This window comes from Condylostylus longicornis, unplaced genomic scaffold, assembly GCF_029603195.1.
Source record: "Condylostylus longicornis isolate FDR11 unplaced genomic scaffold, ASM2960319v2 ptg000069l, whole genome shotgun sequence".
Classification (NCBI taxonomy): domain Eukaryota; kingdom Metazoa; phylum Arthropoda; class Insecta; order Diptera; family Dolichopodidae; genus Condylostylus; species Condylostylus longicornis.
In genome coordinates this window covers 690,522-713,493 of record NW_026578037.1, presented here as the reverse complement: position 1 = coordinate 713,493, position 22,972 = coordinate 690,522, and the positions used below count along the sequence as shown (strand labels likewise).

General features: G+C 33.0%; 1 protein-coding gene across 1 annotated transcript in view; it reads left to right on the top strand.

Annotated features, from left to right (window-relative positions):
• Positions 1 to 22,972, top strand: part of LOC129612342 (uncharacterized) — a 134,364-nt gene that overhangs the window by 4,148 nt on the left and 107,244 nt on the right. Inside the window, exons 2-4 of the mRNA XM_055525888.1 lie at positions 4,596 to 4,759; positions 4,818 to 5,132; positions 5,487 to 5,630. Of these exons, the coding sequence (XP_055381863.1) occupies positions 4,596 to 4,759; positions 4,818 to 5,132; positions 5,487 to 5,630 (623 nt within the window). The remainder of the gene's footprint in view (positions 1 to 4,595; positions 4,760 to 4,817; positions 5,133 to 5,486; positions 5,631 to 22,972) is intronic.

The following is a 22,972-nucleotide window of genomic DNA, read 5'->3' as shown; positions in this document are numbered from 1 at the left end:
TCAAATTATTTTTTTTTTTAATTTTTATTTTTTAAGAAGAAAAATTATTGTTTGCTTATCCAATGAATACTAATTAAACGAAGCATTTAAATGCTTTTAATTACAAAAATAAAATACTTCTTTAATAGTTTTTTGGCCTCGAAAATAATGATATTTTTTGGTTAATGCTGGCAGCAACTTTTTATTGTACAAAATATAAATCATATTCTACGCTGGCTTCAAAAAATTTCTGCTACTCTCTGCCCATGTAGTAAAATATTATGCCCATGGTTTTTTCTATTTCAATTAAGTTTAACATATATTAAATTTTATTGTCTTCAAAACAGGTGGAAGAATGTCGGGGTCCTCCTAAGGAAGGAGGCGCAGTGCGAACCTCAAAATCTATATTATATTTTACAAGATTTTTCCAGTTCATGAACAGGTATACATATAATCTAATAAATAACAAAAACAAAAAAATGAAAATAGCAAAAGAGAATACTGGGTAGATACATTACTCAATTGATTATACATACTGTAAAACAAAAACAAAAAATGAAAAGCGAAAAGCGAAAGAGAATAAAAAAAGAGTAGTAATATTTTTTTTGTTTTTTTGCTTTACTACCATAAACAAAAATAAAAAGCAAAAGGAAGCGAAATATTTTAAATGAGTTAAGTAAGAGTAAAATAATTTTTTGTTGTTGTATTTAACATGGAATGGAATTAAAAAAAATAAAACTAAAAATTGTGAGAGATATAAGAACACGAATAACGTTACGTTACGTACTTATCTAGATAACTTTGTTTATAAGGAAATTTTTCGTTCTTAATTGTTAACTAATTCTTAATTTGAATTTTAATCATATCTATGTAATTAACAGTGACTCATATTACATCTTAAAATTTATTAAATTAAAAATATTTCCATTACTTTTATTTATCATTAGTATTCAAACCAATATGATATTTATGCATATACAAGTATATACCTGCATATGTATGCCATAATATGTACAAATTTTTCTAAACTTATTTTAAAATTGATTGCCACAATCCTGTTTTTACAACAGATAATGCTGCTTATAAGCAAACCACAGGGGCCCCTAGTTTTCCATATTATTTGAGAAAACTGTCGTGGCTTCCACTAGATTAGTCACCGTGGATTTCTTTTTCAAGAAGCCATGCTGATGCGCACTAATGAATGGCATACAATGGAAACAAATATTGTCATATACCATCAACTCAAAAACCTTAGGAATTGTCGACAGTTTGGACGATAAGACGATAGCTTGACACGTCATTTTTATTATTTTTCTTATGGATTGGCCTAATGAAAGCTTCCTTCCACACGGACGGTAAAATACCCGAAGAATAAGACTTATTAAAAATTAAGGTTAAGATGGGCGCCGGAGAAGAGCAGCACCTGCTTAAAATAATCTCAGGAACTTCATCTGGTCCAAGAGAAGGACTAGAACCCAAATTAGAAAGATAAATTCAGAAATAATTTGGGAATTATTACTTGTATTCCCGTCAAATTTCAAGACTTTTCCTCTTATGGTTTTAAACTTCCAAAAGACTTTGGGATTACGTATTAAGTTCTCCGAAGTTTTATAGATATAGTAGTCGTAATATTCTTTTGCTACTAATTTAAATTGATCATACGACAATCGGAAATTATCGTAGTCCCTGACGCCTTTAGTGGAGAGATATTTGCGCTACAGCTTATTCTTTTTGTTGCGAAGTACTCTCAACTCTTGTGAAAACCATGGAAGGCCAGAGCCAGTATCTTTAGTTTTCAACACTGGAATAAACAATTCAAATGCAGCAAAAATCATTTCGTAAAACTTACCCGTCATAGACTCAATATTAGTAAATTTAAATACTGAAGAGAAGTCGTAAATAGAAAAGAAATCATTTAGCAATCCGAAATTCGCACTTTTAAAATCAAAACGATAGAAAAGGGGCTCGTCAATAGATGGTTTGTCGTCAATGTAATAAGAGAAAGATATCGGAGGATGATAGATATTAACGTTAACCAACGAATCCGGGGCAGTTGTAGGTAAACAATTGTACCAATTGGAAGTAAAGGCTAGATCCAGTTGCCTCGATTGATGGTTTGTTGATATTTGTTGCAAATTATTTAGATGAAAGGTATCTATAAAGGACAACTCCAACTAACTAGAACAGTCAGTTGATATCAATAATGGTTCCTCATCATGAGTCTTCCACCTAATTTCGGGGAGATTAAAATCTCCGAAAATAAAAACCTCATCCGTAGGGTTAAAATAATTGCAAAAATAATCAATTGCCAAAGAAAATTTCGCATATAACTCATTACTTGAGTTAGGCGGTATATAGCAATTGAGTACGAAAAGCATTTTGGATTTCAGCTCAATTTTAACTGCGATAATTTCAAGGTCATCGGAGTCTTGAATGTCAATAATACTAGCTGATAACGAGTTTTTAACGGCGATTAATACCCCACCTCCCTTTGGTGTGTGTCCCTGCAAGAGAAGTGCATGTCGGTCCTTTCTAAAAACAGAAAAAGAAGGGTCGAATAATTCAAGATTATTGATGGAGGGGGACAACCAAGTTTCCGTTAGAACATGAATATCACAGACAAGAAGAAAAGAGTTAAACAGAACGGTGTTAGTTTTAGTCCTTAGTCCAAGGACATTTTGATAGTACAAAGAAAGTTGTTTCACAGTCCTTGCCATACTATTTCCAAAACCAGTTAATTGGACCAAGTTATTGTTGTTATGAAAGCTACTTGAACCATTTTGATGATTGTGCTGAAATTGTTGGAAGAAAAAACTTATTGTTTGCTTCCCTCATCCTCTGCAAATAATCAATCCATTTACTTTTCATATGGCTCCTAAATGTTTGTTAATCTTTATCTAATATATTTAAAGTGTCATGAAATATTTTGAATAAGCTATATAAAATAGTATATTCAGAGGAAAGGGCCTCACTTCCAATAAAAACCTTAACACCTAATCTTGTTTTACCATCGTGGTGGACATTCTCCGCCGCATCGTGAAGATATGCCAAGTACAATTTAACATTCTCATATACAGCCCGATCTCTGAAGCGAGATAGTACATAAGTACTGTCGCCATCTATTGTATACAATGAGATAGGTTATGTGATGGGACCAAAGTTTGGATGTTGAGTTTTCGGTAGGGAGGCACTTCTCCATAGTAGGTTAGCGTAAGTAAAGGTTTTTTAGAGCGATGTGGGTCTGTCGGCCCGTTGGTCTGTGTGTGCACTCGTGTATCTTAAGTTCGGCTGCACCGCTTTTGATGAAATTTTATTTGTGAGTTTATTTTGGCTATTGCACGAATTGGTCAACTTTTGGGATATATGAGATCTCTGAAACTGGACATTTTTGAAAGCCAATTTTTCATTTTTGTGTATATTAAGAGAAATAACCAATCAATTTTTTTGAAATTTAATATTTAAATTCGGGGTGTTAAAATAATGAATTTATAAATTTTTTGGAAAGATCAGAGGTCGGAAAAAAAATGAGGCCAATTTTACATTTTTGAAACGGATTTATGAATTTGTCTTGAAATTTGATATTTGAGTTCTGGCTGTTACCGAAACTAGCTGGTGAACTTTTCAGAGGATTCGGGTGGCACAAAGCAAATTCTACTAAGAACAAAATTTAAGCTTTTCTAGGTATTTTAGCTAAAAGCCTGTTTACTTTCTTGAAAGTGAGAGGAAGTGTGTTTCATAATCTTTGCAACACTTTCACTAAACTACGCCATATGCATTATGATCGGTTATTTGCTGACCACATAAGATTACTTTCCTCAGTGTAGCAAGCATAAACTTAATTATTTAACAATATAAACTAGTCGTGTGTGCTTGCACTGCAAGCCTTGCAAGTATTATATCTGTAGTTTTGAAATTGTGTTCCATTCTGTTTGTGAAATATTTTAAGTTTAGTTTTTTTCTTCAAAAACAAACCCGTAATATTTATAAAAATATGTTTTTCTCTAATAAATAATAAGATAAAACATAAAATAGGAAAAACTCTTAAAAATAATTAGGAAAAAGTGCATAATTAAAAAAAAATAATTAGTTCCTTTAAGATCTAATATTTTTTGAGTAAGCGAATTATTTTATGCGTATACTGTAATTAATCACTTAAAGTGCTTGTTATCAAAGGTAGCTTATAGCTAAACTCAATAGCTTTAAGTTGTAGCATAACTCAAAGCGATGTTGTAAAATAAATTACTCAAAAGATATTAGATTTTAAAGGAATTAATTGTTTGTTTAATTATGTACTTTTTTGTAATTATTTTTAAGAACTTAGTATTTATTAGGAAAAAAACATATCTACATATATGTATATTACGGGTGTTTTTGAATAAAAAAAGTTAATTTAAAATATCTCACGCACAAAATGGAACACAATTTCAAAACTACAGACATAATATTTGCAAGGTTTGCAATGCAACCACACACGACTATTATTATTACATAAGTACTTCTATGGAATAAAAATTTTACAAGTTATACATTAAAATGTGTATACAAAAATTTATATATTTAATAATCAAATAAAAAATTAAGTTCTTATTACAACTTGTTTTTTTTTTTATTTTCAGGTAACTTTGTCGTAAAGCCATCTAATATTCGAATATGGATACATGATAAAGATATCGCAAAATTAACCAGAGTTTTATGGTCTGGTTTAGGATTTCGATTACTAAATGAAACAAGTACTCATGGAAAAGTTAAAAAATTTTTGGAGAATGTACCGTTAGTTTTGGTAAATGATTTAACTTACAAAAGAAATTAGCGCAATTTTTGTAAAATTTTTTCCATAGAATTCTGTACGAGAAATACACCAGGCAGTTATAGACAATAATAGTGATCAATTACAATTCCTACTGGAGCTTCCACCTCCAGCAATTATCACTACCAAAGATCAAAATGGATTGACTGTAGCACATAAAGCAGCTGGTTTAGGTCACATTGAAATTTTGGATTTTATTATTAAAACTTGGCCCCAAGGCGCAAAAGAAGTTGATAAAACTGGAAAAACGCCTTTGCATTGGGCAGTTCTCGCAAAGGACAATATTAATGCCATACAGGAAATGCTAATGCAGAATTTTGGCGTTGAAGAAGATGTTATGGATTATGTAATGCTGTTAATTAAATGGAATTGTAGTTCTTATTGGTTGACCGACAATTAAAAAGCAAATTCATGAATAGCCATCATTAACTATTGCCATAAAATTGTTTATAAAATTATGTTTACAAAATACCGTAAGCCTAACTGCTTTAAGTTTTTGACCTTTAATTTGAAGGTTCTAAAATCTTGCTCAAATAGCAGAAATTTATTTTGATCGTGAAACATTTAAAAAAAATAGGAGAAATTTATTGAATTTTATTTAATCGGTCAATCATTTAGAATAATTATTATGGAGAAAATAATTTCTCAAAAACTGTTGTTTGCATGTGATAAAAATAGAAAAAATTTTTTCGTTATACAGAAAATGAAAACTCCAGCATACTACAAAACTAAACCGCAAGAATTGGAAAAATCGTTTTTACTAGTTCTTCCTTCAGCACCAAGAATTCAAAGAAATCAAGTAGTTGATTGGGGAATTCTGGAAGATGACATTGGCGACTTACATGTAATTTATGTTGATATACTGCTATTATATTTTTTTACTTACGCTTTTGTTTTCAAATTAATGATTTTACCTATTATTTATTTTTCTTCGATTTGGTGACTATTTATTTTATACACAACAACATAGTTTTCGAAAGAATCTGTAATTGAAAAAAAAAAAACAGATAGCTGTTTATTTTTTGTACATCTGAAAAGTATGTAAACCAATCTTATTATGCAAACTTTTAACAGAAAAAGTTTAAAAACACCAAAATTCTTAGATTAGGCTTTTTACATCATTTAAAATGTGTATATGTTGTATTAACTTTTATTCAATAATTGGAAATTTTTTTAATAAAATATAATACACTTTTAATTTGTTTCCTTCATTACACAGATCAGCAGTTAAATTCTTCTTTAAAAATTCACAATTTTATCTACACACTAATCTCTGCCCTGATAAGTACATGGCCACCGCGTACAGAGAGAAAGTCTCATTTTCCGTTTCTGGTCTTTAAAAAAATGTCCAGAGTTTATATAAAGGAAAAAAAATTTTATAGATTTTATATAAAAAAATCTGATTTGGTTAGAACGTAACCGATCGCAATGTATATCGCCTAGTTTAGTGAAAGTCTACAAAAGATTGTGAAAATGCATTGTGAACTACTTTTGATTTTAAGGAAATTAGCAAGCTTTTAGCTAACATACCTAGAAAAGCGTAAATTTAGCTCTTCCATGAAAAGCTCACCAGTTAGTTTCGGTAACAACCAGAACTCAAATATCAAATATCAAGAAATTCTATTAAACCGTTCCGTAGATATGGTTAAAATGTAAAGTCGGCCCTAGTTCACCTCCGGAGGCCAGATCGAATTTAAATATTAAATTTCAGGGAAATTGGTTGATTATTTCTCTTTGTATACTGAAAAAAACGTATATCTAAAGTAAAGTAATAAACCGCTTCGAAGGTCATATTTCAAAACTCAAAATATTTTAACTCAAAATTGAAATCATTTTTTTTTTTTTTTATTTTTTATTGGTGTGAAAAGAAAACTTCCTTTTATTTCCTTCCTTAAAAATAAAATACTTTTATTTTTCGCTAATATATTTCGTGCGCTACATACGCACTTTATCAAAGCTGATTTTCTTCTAAAAAAAAAAAAAAAATTATATTTCGGAAAAATTATCAGCCATTGAAAAAAAAATTTTTTTGAATTGAAATCATTTTTATCTTTATATGATATAAACATATTTAAATGCTTCTTATAGTTCAACGGTCTATAATTATTTTAATTATGTGGATAAAATGAAGCTAAAAGCAATATAATGCATAGCAATTTCGTAAATAATCCATTTTTGATGCATGAATGTTGCAACAAAGGTATATAATTAGCTTTTTCAGCAATAGCCCTTTTTTGTTTTCAAAATAAAATGCAACTGAATAAAAAATGTTTTGATGAACACAAGTTAACAGTATTCAAATAAAAACATTAGCAATTGATAGCAAAATAAAAACATTAGAAATTTATGTTATACTTGTGCAATATACCAATACATATATGTAAATATTAGCAATAAAACAATTTTCATATGTAGATACATATGTCATAAATTTATAATATATAAAAATGTAAATGAAATACAGCTACCAAGTAAATATTAATTGTCTCAAAAAGGTAATTATAAATATTGCAAAGAGCTACTCATTACCTTTTATACTAAAATATATATCACATTAATATTGTTGTGGTTACGCCACTGATAAAATGTTGAATCACTGGTATAAATTTTATAAACTCTTAAAATTTCCTAAATGTAGGTCGACCATAAAGTTGATTGACATGTTCAACATATTCGCATCGGTTTTTATACCCTGCACTTTGTGAAGTGCTGCGTCGATTTAGATACGTCTGTCCGTTCTCAGTCAGTTCTTCAGGGCACCCTTACGGGCTCCTCCAAGCCCTCCCAAAAGGTTGCCAAGCTAAAAATAATATGCCTGTGATCTGAGAAGGAAACCCACTCAGACACGTGCCAGTTCCCCACCAAATAGGCCACAAGGGGGCTAAATATCGTAAGGTCCACGACCTCCCTACGTATCGCGTTTATGAAGGTCGGTTCGTTACCCCTATTAGCGATATCTAAGTTATTTTGTAATAAAAAATCAAAAAGGCACTCACCTCTAGGGTTTGTATCGGTGCTTCCCCACACCTCGTGATGAGCATTGGCATCACAGCCCATGATAAGCCTCCTGTTCTTCCGTTTGCAGTATGTAACGAGTTTCTCTACGTCCTCTGGGGTGACATTGCTCTGTTCTCCAGGAAAGTACGCTGAGGCACATATTAGTCTCTGACTCCCACCTGTTCCCTGAGCCTCAACCTCCATTGCCACCAGGTCTCTTGTGATGAACTCTGGAATTGGAAGAAATTTTATAGATTTATTAAGCCACAATGCGGCTCTTGGTATTTCATGTAGATGTGAGAAAGCCAACTTACATTTGTCACCCTGCAGGTCTTCTTTTATGAAGGCACTATAGCCTCCGCCGTGTTGCTAGTCACCGGAAATCCACCCGTTGCTTTCTCCGCTGCATCCTTGCTGTCAACCGCAGGAGCCCCATCCTAGTCTATTGGCTGATGTACTATCACCGCCGTTTCGGCTGCAGGGTGACCCTTCCTATCGTCCCCCTGCGTTTTCTCTTCTTTCCTCCCTCGCTGGCGGAGCTGGACCTTTCCAAATGGGTAGCTTATGGAATAGTCCAGCTCCCGTAATCTGGTGGCCGAAAGAAGATCGACTCAGATTGTCAGCAGGGCTCTACTTCCGACCGCGTCCTTCCCAATGATTCTCCGCTGGTCCGTCCGCAACCCAGAGTTTTGACCCCCGACGTAGCCCTCAAAGAAGGAAGAAACCTCAAAAGACTTTAGCCCTAGGAATGTCCTCCTCCTCTACTGCCTTCAGTTTTACTCCCTCCAAGGGAGCTATGCTATTGATCTACGTTTGAGCCAGTCTGCAGTACTTTGGTTTTGGCAGACTAGTAGAAGCCACCCTATCCGGAACGAGCTTTCCAGAAACTGTGGCGTCACGCTTCGATCTCTTTCTTTAAAGATGCGTTCCATTATTTCTTCTTAAATGAATAACATCTGGTTGTTTTCCAGCAGGACGTCTGGAAAGCTCTCGTCAAGGACCCCAATCCTGACGCTTCCCGCAACTTCCTTATAACTCGGCTGTCCCCGCTTGGCCCTTACTACAGCACTTTTAGCCACAGTGTCCCGCCGGCCCTTCCCTGAGTTGCTGGTTGTAGTTGTTTTGTTACGTGCAGTTGACTTTTTCTGGTCGGTTGCCAAATTGGGTAACCTATTGCCCCCCAACCGTATTGGCACCCCGCCAGGAGTTCCTTTGGAGGTTATATCTTTAAGACAGGCTCCCCTCTGTGCAGAGGATTTCGGTCTGTCCTGGGAAACTTTGTTCCCCGACTTCACCTCCAACTTGAACTTTTTCAGATCTGCTTGGTGCTTTTCCAGCGAGCCGTCAGATCTGTTTCTTTTTTTTGAACCACTAGGGTTCAAGCAAAGCATCCTAGCTTCACCTATACTAACCCCTCGGTCCAGCAGGCTTTTAAAGTGCTTCTTCGCTGCACCACACATTTTCACCCTTTCAAAGGTACCTGCGTCCCTCTTCGACATTTGTGGGAGTGTAACACTACTCTCCCGTTTTTCGTCTGAGAGCATCGATATTTGGGAGCATCCACCACTTCCGAACCTCTCAGACGATAGGTCTTCCTCACTGTTTGGGGCCGTCGCTGTTGATGTGCTGGCCCCGTACTTGATCATGGACTTCAACGGCACTGTAGCCATTGGCGCCGATGTCGTTTGCTCGCTAGTGTCTTCAGGTGTTGCTGGCGGCACGATAGCCACGTTCGCTACACCGTAGGCAAATTCGTTGCGTCGTCCCGTGCTCGCGTTTGTTGTTGTTGTTTGTAGTTTTTAGTCTTGGTTATCTTCATTTTGAAACCCACGAGTTGTGGAGAAAAGACGGTCACCCGTGGCAGAGATCCCCAGTACCACGAGAAGGCTAATTAAAAGCGGAGGGCGCCTGGTATCCCGAGCCCGCATACTAGTGACCAAGCTCCCCCTTGGTCACGCAAGGGGTTGTATGCTGTTCCACCTTGACTTGGGGCGTCTGTCGTTAGCCGACTTCCAGCATCAGGCTGAAATGCTCAGAAACGAACAGTTGGCGTGAGACATGACCACAGTCCCAACCTAAGTCACTTCACATTTCACTCACCTTTTTACTCTTCATCATTACCAGAGTGCACCACGTGCAGGTGTCAGCACGATTTTACACTCCAAGGGTCAACATTACTTTGATCATAAATAATTTCTTGTGAAAACGCTTATATGAGCATCAAAATGAAATAAGTACAAATACACCAACCACAAAAAAAGTATAAAAAAGTAAAAAAAATTGTTTTGGTAATGTAATGATAGAACCTCCACAGAATAGTTTTTGGGTAGTATAGTGCATGCTCATTATATTGTCACCGGGTAGATTTTATGATTTAGTGAAATCCGAATCCTCCCAAAAAAAAAATTTACTGCAAATCAAACATACATATGCCGAATGAGTATTTGAAATTTAATCGCCGAAACTTTAAGAAATTAAATATCACCGAAAAGTTCACATTTAAAAATTATCAGCTGTTTAATTTTAGTTATGAATCCAAGGAGACAATTTATTCTAATACATTATAATGGACTATAATGAAGCCAGCTCAAGACAGAAATGTGACATCATACGAAAGAGAAATGAGAGAAATACATAAAGGGAAAGATATGAATAAATAATAATTATTTTATATTAATGCAGCCAAACTTGATAACACGGTAGGTGGGAGAATTTACTGTGAGCAATTGTGAATATTAAACTCTCCTTCCGCTTTTCGAATCATTGCAGTGCCTTCCAAGAAATGAATCAACCATAGACGCACAAACAGAACAATGTAACCAGGAAGTTGTGGCTAAAGCTAGATGATCTAATGGAACATTGTCTGATTGGTGAGCATGCCAAGAAGTTGCTCCCAAACGCTTTACTCTGAACAGATCGAATTCTTTCATTCCATCGACCTAGTTCCTCCATTGAGCTCGTCTTTGAAGCACACAGACTGGTTCGAACAAGAGAGCTTTATCCTTTTGAAGATTATCATCTGTTGTATGTAGTATACAGGGTGGTCGGGACTCAATTGTATTCCCGAAGCAATGTGATAGAATGACTTCAGACGGATAGTTTCTGCAATCATTAAAGAAAGAAATGCACATATTTTATTTTTTTTGGTTCTAATGCCTTTTACTGAAATTTTGTTAAGTTTTATTTGATTTTTAGGGACTTATAAATTTCTTCTTTCTTCTAAGAAGATTAAGAAGATAAATTTCTTCTTAAAGGTATTATTTATTATAAATTGGCCCTGGCGCGGGGCAGAGTTGATCACCACAAATTTCTCGTAACAAAAATTATAGAACTCATTGATACATTACGAACAATATTGCATATTATCTCATTTACCGTTTTCAGTTTTAATACATCAAGGCATATGACGGTTCGAAAATAAAATTTTTTCGGCATAGCTTCTGAACTGGCAGATTTTTCAAAAAATATTTTTCTGGGTATTAAATATTGGAAATTATTCTTGGTGTTCTCTAAACAACTTTCTAAATTTCATGGTATACTTGATGTGTAGGATTGTTTTTTATTATTTTATACATTTATTTTTAGGTATTGCATATAGATAGATAAGAAGAAAATGAAAAATATACCTTTTTTCCCAATTTACTTTTCTCCGGAACCTGGAACTCCAAAGAATTGATATTCAGAAATCTCTTAGAACAAAACTTTGTAGATGTCGCCAAGACATATAATATTCCATATGACCATTGGTCGCTTTTTAGTTTTAGTATAACAGACTTTAAAAGGAGCCGAAAAAAAGTTTTTTTCGCAATAGCTTCTAAAAGGTTTTTGAAATTATTGTTTTTTTGAAGCCATCAATGATAAAGAATACACAGGCAAAGTCATATCTGTTAATTTTTATCTAACTGAATATAAAATTGCAATTGTTTAACATGAATTTGTGAAAAAATTATTATAGTAATAAATATTTCAATAGCTCCTTTGAAATTATAAAACTTGTGGAAAAGGCATGACTTCGAGTACAAATGCTGAGAGTTACGCAACTCTGATTGACAAAATTTCAAGAAAGAATAAAATCAAGAGTTCCCAAAACGTGTCACCTTTCCTCCAAAAACGAAAGCATCCTCCTGGCGATGCAAAACTACTGTGACCCAACTTCCAATTATACCGCGGATCCTCTTCCGGGTCAGGATATCTGAAGTCAAATTTTTCTTGCTCTAAGGAAGCAATAGAAATTTTAAAGTACCTGGTATGCAAGACGTAAAGTCGTTTTGGTTATGTATACAGTCACCGAATTCTTTTTTGGTCTGGCCTTCCTGCTTTTGGTCCACCCGCATGTTAGTATTTCTCATGTTCACTTTCGGGCAAGAGCTCTTATACGTTAAATCGTGTTTTTTAATGGGGCCAGTCATTCATTCTTTTCCGGAATCCGACCACTTTCTTCCAGATTCCAAAAAGCTGTCGTAATTTTTATACTACACAAAAAAGCCAACGGTAAAAAGGCAACGAACATCCGTGCATGATATGTAATAACTGTTGACCTACTGTAATTTAAATTTTTAATTTAATTAATAAAATTAAATTAAAATTAATAAAATTTGAGCAGAAAAAATTCAAATTAATAAAATTGTGGAGCAACCAGTTTGAACAAGGAAGTGAAATAATAACTCATTTAAAAATTATTTTTTTTATTAATATTTATTTAATGCTTAGTAATTATTTTTTCAACGCTAATTCTTTTATGAAAATTCTGTTTTTAAAACTTGTCATTTACACACACGTAGGAACTAAACCTGTTTTCCATTAGAAATGTATATTAAAAATTCGAATTGATTATTATTGTTTTTCCACAGTCTGTCTAGAATTCCACTCTTATGTCACTCCCATGTCATTAATGTTCTCCATTAAAATAATATATTAATACTAATAATGTTAGTCAACTACACAATAGCTATTGAATTGCAGAAGAATTAATTTGGGATAGTCATGTTTATCTTATAATACATTTAAAAACCAAATAAGAAGTAATTTTTTTTATTTATTTTTTCTTCCTTGGAAAAATCTATATTATATTTTACAAGATTTTTCCAGTTCATGAACAGGTATACATATAATCTAATAAATAACAAAAACAAAAAAATGAAAATAGCAAAAGAGAATACTGGGTAGAAACATTACTCAATTGATTATACATACTGTAAAACAAAAACAAAAAATGAAAAGCGAAAAGCGAAAGAGAATAAAAAAAGAGTAGTAATATTTTTTTTGTTTTTTTTCTTTACTACCATAAAAAAAAATAAAAAGCAAAAGGAAGCGAAATATTTTAAATGAGTTAAGTAAGAGTAAAATAATTTTTTGTTGTTGTATTTAACATGGAATGGAATTAAAAAAAATAAAACTAAAAATTGTGAGAGATATAAGAACACGAATAACTAAGGCAATTATTCTTCATGTCCTTGCGAAATTTCAATTGAGTAAGTAGCCAAGCCTGGTCTGTATAAAGAAAAGAGGCATTGATTTTTTATTAATTCACATTCACTTTGGTTTTAAAGTTTAGCGTGAAAGGTACTATTTCCTTTCCTTTTAATTTTGTCCGACATCAGTTCCCCATCCGTCTTGCATATGCCATGACTATAAATAAGTCCCAAGGGCAAACTTTTGAAAAGGTTGGCCTCTATCTCCCCCAGCCGTGCTTTTCGCATGGGCAATTATACACAGTATGTTCAAGAGCCATAGACTCCAGTTCTTTAAAAATTCAAGTCAAAGATACGGTTCGTCAGGGAAAAATCGATGATGGAAATATTTTAACAGATAACGTTGTTTATAAGGAAATTTTTCGTTCTTAATTGTTAACTAATTCTTAAATTGAATTTTAATCATATCTATGTAATTAACAGTGATTACATCTTAAAATTTATTAAATTAAAAATATTTCCATTACTTTTATTTATCATTAGTATTCAAACCAATATGATATTTATGCATATACAAGTATATACCTGCATATGTATGCCATAATATGTACAAATTTTTCTAAACTTATTTTAAAATTGATTGCCACAATCCTGTTTTTACAACAGATAATGCTGCTTATAAGCAAACCACAGGGGCCCCTAGTATATACTACAATCAAATAAAGTAGTAGAAAGAGATATGTCTAGTATAAGGGCATAAATAGATAGTTGATGAAGACTGAACTTTTATTTTCATTAGGCTTAAACCATTACATATAATAAATATCGAATAAAAAGAAATCCTTAAAAGTTTTATACTTTTGTTCAATATAATGATATGCACATGCGAAATAGATATAAAACTCTATACTTCGATGTGTTGGTTAAAACTATATACTTCGATGTTTTGATTGAGTTTTAAAACTATTTTAGTACAAATAATAAATTAAAAAAGTTTAAATTCCACAACTTTAAGCCCCAAAGTTTAAAACACAAAATGCAAATTCTAGGGTGTAGAAATTAATTTAACAAAACGAAAATAGCAAAAATTTTACATTTAAAATTTAAACTTTGTCCGTTCAGAAAATTTCTAGTTTAAACCACACAAATTCATTTATAAAAACTTGCGGTTAAAAATTTCACGGAATTTAAATTTTACGGTTTGCTAAATTTCGATTTCTTCTAAGTTTCGTTTCAAAACCCTTGTAGTTTACAATATTACACTTCGATTTTAAATTTTAGAATCTAAACCATTCTAATAATACTTTAAAGTTTTATATAGTTATCGGACTTTGTAGTTTATTTTTAAAACTGCGAAGTTTCAAATAAAAATATTGTAAAATTTAAATTTTAAACTACATTTTAAATTGTAAATTTTTTTATGACGATTCGTTTGATTTTGTTGGAAACTAATTCATTAATTTGCTAAAAGTGCGACTTATCTGAATGCCGAAATTGGAGAGGCATTACAGTGCTAAATAATGTAACAAAAATAATAGCCTTAATAGTACATGCCAGGATTGTTGATAAATTAGAAAAGAATCTAAGAGAGGAACAAGCGGGCTTTCGCCAGAACCGGAGCTGTACCGAACACACAAACACTATGAGACTAATTATCGAGCAATCAGCAGAATGGAATAGTCCTCTGTACGCAGCTTTCGTCGACTTCGAACGTGCCTTCGACACGATCAGGCGAGACGCAATCTGGGCTGCCCTAAAGAAAAATAGAATTCCTACCAAACTAGTAAAACTAATTAAGGCGCTTTATAACGATGCCGAATCAGTGGTGCTACACAATGGCAAGATCAGTTCCCCAATCAGAACAACAGTTGGTGTCAGACAAGGATGCCCGCTATCTCCATTGCTGTTCGTCACAGTACTGGATAAATGCATGAGAGAAACAGCATCACTACGAAAGGGAATCAGCTGGCAGCTCACACATAAATTACAAAGCCTAGAGTATGCCGACGACATCGTTCGACTGGCTCACACGGCCGAAGATATGCAGCACATCATAAACAAATTGGTTGAAAGAACAGAAATAATTGGTCTCAAAATAAACAAGGAAAAAACCAAGTTAATGAGAATTAATAATACTAGCCAGGCCCCCATATATGTACAGGGTGTTCCGATAGAGGAGGTACCGGAGTTTGAATATCTAGGCAGTACAATTACAACAGATGGAGGAACTGCTAAAGACATAGAACATAGGATCGCTAAGGCTAGGTGCGCATTTAGCAGGCTATGGGCAACCTGAAAGTCTACTCAAATAGCACGCGGAACCAAAATAAGAATATTCAATGCATGTGTTAAATCAGTGCTGCTTTATGGAAATGAGACATGGTTGGTGTCCAAAGCTAACATACAAAAAATACAGGTCTTCGTCAACAAATGCCTCAAAATCATATGTAGAATATTCTGGCCAAGAAGAATTATGAATCAAGAACTATGGTTGATGACAAAGCAAGAACCAATAGAGACACAAATAAGAGGAAAAAAATGGAGATGGATTGGCCACATTCTAAGACGTCCAATAACATCGGTTGCACGTCAAGCTCTGGAATGGGGGCCCCAAGATCGAAGAAATGGGGGAAGACCAAAAGAGACCTGGAAAAGAAGTGTGCACAAAGAAATAGAACAAACAGGCAGAACATGGGCACAAATAAAGAGACTGGCACAGAACAGAAATAACTGGAGAGGCTATGTTGAAGCCCTATGTTCCCTAGGGGAATGACAAGGATATAAAAAAAAAAAAAAATGGTACTCGAAATAATTCTTTTTTTACAATTGTAATAGAAATAAATGCAATTTCGGTATTTGTTTGATAAAGCGGATTTAAATACATATATGTATTCAAAAAATTTTTTTTTTTCAATGGTCGATAATTTTTCCGAAATATAATTCTTCTTTTTACCGACCGTATTGTGTAAACAATAGGTAGGTTATGTGATGGCAACAAATTTTGCATATCGAGTTTTCGGTGGAAACGTACTTCTCCATAGTAGGGAAGTGTAAATAAACTATTTTTAGCAACCTGTCGGTCTGTCGGTCTGTCGGTCTGTCGGTCTGTCGGTCTGTGTGTGCACGCGTGTATCTCAAGTTCGGCTGAACCGATTTTGATGAAATTTTATATGTAAGTTTGTTTCCACCATGGCACGGATCGATCAACTTTTGGTATATATCAGGCTTCGGGAACTGCAATTTATGGCGGGCCTGTTTTACATTTTTGAACATTTTAAAGAAAATATTCAACCGATTTACTTGAAATTTTATATATAAGCTCAGCTCGACAGTCCGCAAAAATTCGTATGTTTTGGAAGAAATCAGGCATCGGCAACTAGACCTTTACTACGGGCCAAATATACATTTTTGTGTATATAAAGAGAAATAATCAACCGATTTCATTGAAATTTAATATATGAACTCCTCGTATTAAAACAATGAACATATAAATTTTTTGGAAAGATCAGGGCTCGAAAACGGATTTGCGGGCCGATTTTACATTTTTCACCATTTTGAAGAAAGTATTCAACCGATTTACTTGAAATTTCATATATAAGCTTTGCTCGATCATACGCAAAAATTCCTAACTTTTGGAAGAAATCAGGCATCAGCAACTGGGCGTTTACTACGGGCCAAATATACATTTTTGTGTATATAAAGAGAAATAATCAACCGATTTCATTGAAATTTAATATATGAATTCCCCGTATTAAAACAATGAACATGTAAATTTTTTGGAAAGATCAGGCATCGGCAACCAGACGCTTACTACGGGCCCAACATACACTTTTGTGTATATAAAGAGAAATAATCAACCGATTTCATTGAAATTTAATATATGAATTCCTCATATTAAAGCAATGAACATATAACTTTTTTGGAAAGATCGGGGCTCGAGAACTGATTTGCCGGCCGATTTTACATTTTTCACCATATCCACAGAACAAATTGATGGAATTTCTTGAAATTTGATATTTGAGTTCTGGTTGTTACCGAAACTAACTAGCGAGCATTTCAGGGAATTCGGGTAGCACAAAGCGAAACTCTACTAAGAGCCAAATTTACATTTTTCTAAGTATGTTAACTATAAGCTTACTAATGTCCTAAAAATTGGAAAGAGGTATTTAACAGACATTTTTATAATATCCTGTAACACTTTCATTTAACTAGACAATACACAATGCGGTCGGTTATGTGCTGACCACATCAGATTTTTTTTATATTGGTATGAAAAGAAAACTTCCTTTTATTCGGAATAAAATACTTTTATTTTTCGCTAATATATTTCGTGCGCTACATACGCACTTTATCAAAGCCGATTTTCTTCTTCTCGGCTTTGATAAAGTGCGTATGTAGCGCACGAAATATATTAGCGAAAAATAAAAGTATTTTAGTCCGAATAAAAGGAAGTTTTCCTTTCATACCAATATAAAAAAAAAGAAGACATATATGTATATTAAAATGAATTCCAGCGCGAATACAGAAAAGTTAGGTGACCATAATTATGGATCGTGGGCATTGCAAATGCGCACTGTATTAATATATAATGATTTATGGAGTTATTTGAGTGGTAGTAAAATACATCCTATTTTAGAAAAAGGTGAATGTTCATCTGGAAGCAATTTTCATGACATTCAAACGTGGAATAAATATGATAAAAAGGCATTGGCTTTAATTATATTGGCAATAAAAGATAATCAGTTGCAGTATGTGAAAAAGGCAAAAACTTCGAGTGAGGCTTGGTTTATATTAGAGCAGGTTCATCGTTCAAAAGGGCCATCACGAAAAATCATGTTATACAAAAAGCTGTTTCAAATGAAAAAGAAATCAGATCAAACAATGACAGAGCTTTTAAGGGATTTTCAAAGTAGCGTGGATCAAATGGAGGAGTTTGGTGTGGAGCTTCCTTCTGAATTAATTAGTATTATATTATTAAATATCTTACCAGAAGAATATGAAAATTTTTGTATTGCGATTGAAATTCGAGACGTGCTACCGAAATTAGACGTGCTGAAAATTAAATTAATTGACGAAGCAAATAGAAGGGAGGACTGTGCTGGTAAAAAATAAGAAAGTAATCAAATGCATTTTTTTCGAAAGTGCATAGAAACATAGTTTCAGGTAACATTAACAAAAATGTGTTTAGCAAAAATATATTAGAAGGCCAAAATAATTCTGATAAAATAATAAGATAATGATAGAAGGCCAAAATAATTCTGATAAAATCATATTTAATGGTAACTGTTTTTACTGTAAGAAGCGTGGCTGTAAGAGTAGTGAATAGTGAGTAAGAAGAAGAAAAATAGAAATCATTCAAAAGGAATAGCAATGGGTGCAGTTATACATAATAATACGAGCGTTACTTATACAAACAATTGGTATGTAGATAGCGGAGCGAGTGCATACATGTGCAACAACAAAAATTTATTTGTAAGTTGGACTGCACATGAACGTCGTTTGATACATAATGCCGATAACATTACAATAAAAACTTGTGGTACAGGTACTGTTGAGCCAAAAGTAAAACAATTTAAGGTAATGGGAAATGCTGACAAAATTATTTTAATTTTTGCAATTTATTCACCAAAATTACGTCATAATCTTATATCTGTTTCCAAGGCTGCCAGTTATGGTATAAAAATAATTTTTCAAGATACATATGCTACTTTTAAAATAAATATAATACTTCTGTACTAGTTGCAAATAAAATTGATAATTTATACGTTGTAGAAGCAGGAAAAATAAATTCAATGTTTGCACATGAATCCTTAAATGATGATCTGGTTAAGTGGATCAAAGAATGGGTCATTTACATTCTAAAGATTTAATTAAAGTTAAAAATATGGTAAAAGATATCGATGAAAATTTGAAGTTAAATAAACTGAGATGTGTAATATGCGAAACGGCGAAAATATCCCTATTACCATTTAAAAATTCAAGCAAATGTGAAGGTGAATTATTGGGAATCATACATTCCGACATATGTGGTCTTTTCAGCGTACAATTATTAGGCGGAGCACTTTACTTCGCAACTTTTGTCGATGAAAAATCACGTTATGTCAATATAGTTTTCTTGAAGAATCGAAGTGATATTTTCGAAGCGTTTAAAAAGTTTCAAAAATGTGTAGAACGAAAAGCTGGCAAGAAAATTACAATTCTTCGCACAGACAATGCTCGAGAATACGTATCAAAGAATTTTAAAGATTATTTAAGCAGCCAAGGAATTTCAAGACAGTTATCAGTAGAATATACAGCACAGCAGAATGGCATTGCTGAACGTGCAAATCGGACTTTATTGGATATGCAAGATGTATGTGGTTGCAGCCAAATTTACCAAAAAGTCTACGTCGGAAGCTGTAAATACAACAGCTTTTATTCGAAATCGCAGCCCTTGTAGTGCTTTACCTTGAAAAACTCTAACTGAAATGTTATTTGGTAAGGTACCTGATAATAATTTTTTAAGATCTTTTGGTTGTAGGGTTGTTGCACTGGATAAAGGTCCGGATAAGTCAAAATTAAATTCGAAAGGTCAAGTATACACATTACTTGGTTGCTGCCCTGAAACAAAAGGTTACCGCCTACGCGATGGCTCCAAGTCTATTATTAAAAGGCGCGATGTACGATTTTTTTAAATATTTAATCCAAATAATTACATGTGTGAAGTAGATTTTAAATTAAAAAATATTTCTGAAATAAAAAAAACCTGATAGACCCTCTGGATGTTGGTAATGATAAAAATGAAATTCTTCAAAAAGAAACTTGTGACCAGCAAAACAATGTTAATACTGATGATGAACAAGACAATATTAAAAATATAGATGAGGAATTATTATCCCCGAATTCTGAAACAGATATTGAACTATTCGAAAAATTTGAACCACCTAAAAGTATAAAAAAATTAAATTCTGTTGAAAATAGAAAATATGTGGCAGACCGAAAATAAAAAGAACGGGTAGGGCAGGCCCCGGAAATTTTATGAAGAAGTAAACTATGCATCAGCAGATCCTTTAAATATTACATTCTCTGATAGTGTAATGAAATCTGACTATAAAGATTTATGGATTGAAGCTATGGATTCAGAACTAAATTCACTACAGAAAAATAAAACTTGGCGTATAGTTGAACGTCCTAAAAATAGAAAAATACTTGGTAATCGATGGGCATATTGCGTGAAAAAGAATGCAGATGGCTCGTCAAAATATAAAGTGCGTCTAGTTGCCAGAGGTTGTGAGCAAATAATAGGAATTGATTATAACGAGGTATACTCACCATTGCAAAATATGAAACAATTCGGACCGTATTTGCATTGTGTGCTGAGCTGGAACTCTATTTGCATAAGATGTTACCATCAGGAGTTACCACAGATACCAAATATTCAGCGAGATGTTTCAAAAGTGTGTAGACCACAAAAACCACTATATGGACTAAAGCAAGCCGCAAGACTATGGCACAAGAAATTAAGTACCTATCTACACTAGTTAAATATGTTACAAACAAGTGCTGATCAATGCCTGTTTATAAAATACGATGGCAATTCTATTATGCTTATATGTAAATTTAGCTCTTAGTAGAGTTTCGCTTTGTGCTACTCGAATTCCTTGAAGTGCTCGTCAGTTAGTTTCGGTAACAACCAGAACTAAAATATGAAATTTCAAGAAATTCCATTAATTCGTACCGTAGATATGGTAAAAACGTAAAACCGTCCCTCAGATCAGTTTCCGAGCCCCTATCTTTCCAAAAAATTTACAGATTCATTCTTTTAACACATCGAATTCAAATAATAAATTTCAATGAAATCTGTTGATTATTTCTCTTTATATACACAAAAATGTATATTTGGCCTGTAGTAAACGTCCAGTTCCTAGCACCTGATTTCTTCCAAAAGTTATGAGGATTCGCGGATGCTCGAACGAGAGTTATATATGGAATATCAATGAAATTTGTTGAATACTTTTTTCAAAATGATAAAAAGTGTAAACCAGGTCCGCTAGAAAGTAGAGTTCTCGAGGCCTGATATATCTCAAAAGTTGATGAATCCGTGCCATAGTCGAAATAAGCTTATGTATAAAATTTTATCAAAATCGGTGTAGCCGAACTTGAGATACACGCGTGCACTCACAGACCGACAGGTTGCTAAAAATAGTTTATTTACACTTCCCTATCATGGAGAAGTGCGTTCCACTGAAAACTCGATATGCAAAATTTGTTGCCATCACATAACCTTAGTGTATACACAATACGGCCGGTGAAAATGATAGAAAAAATATTATGATCCTATAGAAATATAGGAACTCGAGTTTACGAGTTGGCGAAAAACTTATCATTTTGTTTCAATTTTTGGCTTTTTCAAGATGTTTTTATTATAAAATTTTTTTTTTGTTGGACATAAATGTTATTTCTTCGAAAACAACCAAACAAACGTATGATCAAAGGGTGTTCTAAATTTCACATACTGTTTGTAACACTAACAAATTATGGCCTTAGATATAGGCATAAACGCATCTTCTTGATCATAATTGAAATCTGAGTTGATTCAACTATGTCTGTCCGTCTGTGTGTCTGTCCGCCTGCTCCCCTACAGACAATAACTCAAAAACTAATAACTCAAAACTAATTAAGCTAAGCTCACCAAATTTTCATAAAAATATATAATACCAAACACCAGAATCCTATTTAAATTGGATGTGATCGAGACAGTTCAGTTTTCAGGTAGCAGGCGTACAATTTTAAAAGTTATTTTGCTATATATCAAAAATTATTGAAGCTGTAATAACAAGCTTTCGCAGAAGCAAATTTATTTTTGGACCTGCAATGTGAAATAAAATTTGATGAAATTTTTGGCTGCTCCTGGTAACTGCCATACGATTTCTATAGTTATTTGGTCATATGTTATCTTAGAAAATACTTAAGAAAAATACTGAAATTTTGTGTAAACAACTATGGTAACATACCAACTATTTTTGGTAAAACCTGTTGAGATATCATGAACTCTTACGATAACTGTCAGACACCTTAAAATGTTATTGACATACAGAAATTTCGCGCAAATTTTTGAATACAGCATTTTATTCTTACAGGTATCACAGAGTTGGCAAAGCCAATTCAACCAATTCTCGTTATGTCCTGCATCTTCGCGAAGGGTATATTTACTTTGGTATGGAATTTGTAGCCACTTAAAAGAGTCATCTGCGGTATGGATTTATACATATGGAGTCTGCATAGTCCCATTTCAATAAATCTGTCAAAAATTCATAATGTATTATTTTGAGATCTATTGTAAACTCTTTGCTTAAACTAAAATATGAACAAAATATTCTAAAATTATTAAATTATACTTGCCAGTGTCAACTTGCAATTTTGTTCCGCACGAGAGTTTTTCATTTCAATTTCACTTAAATTGACATTACGATAAGCTCTTTGGTTTTTGACACTCTAGTGCAAAAAGCCATAAAATAAGATCGGTAAAAAAAATTAACCAAATTTGTTAAAATCGGTAAAAAGAAGCTAAGTAAAGCAAAGTTTTCGTTAAGGGTAAAAAAAAGGTAAAATTACTGTTATTATTGAATATCTAAATGAAATGCTCTTGTTTTTTATAATTTACTTAATTTCTTGATAACTTAAAATAATAAAAACTTCAAATCGTACAAATAATAGTAACAAAAGTCAAAGTTATATTAAATCCTGTAAATGCCTAAAAAGTTTTTTTTAAAATTGAATTAAAATTGTATAAGACACA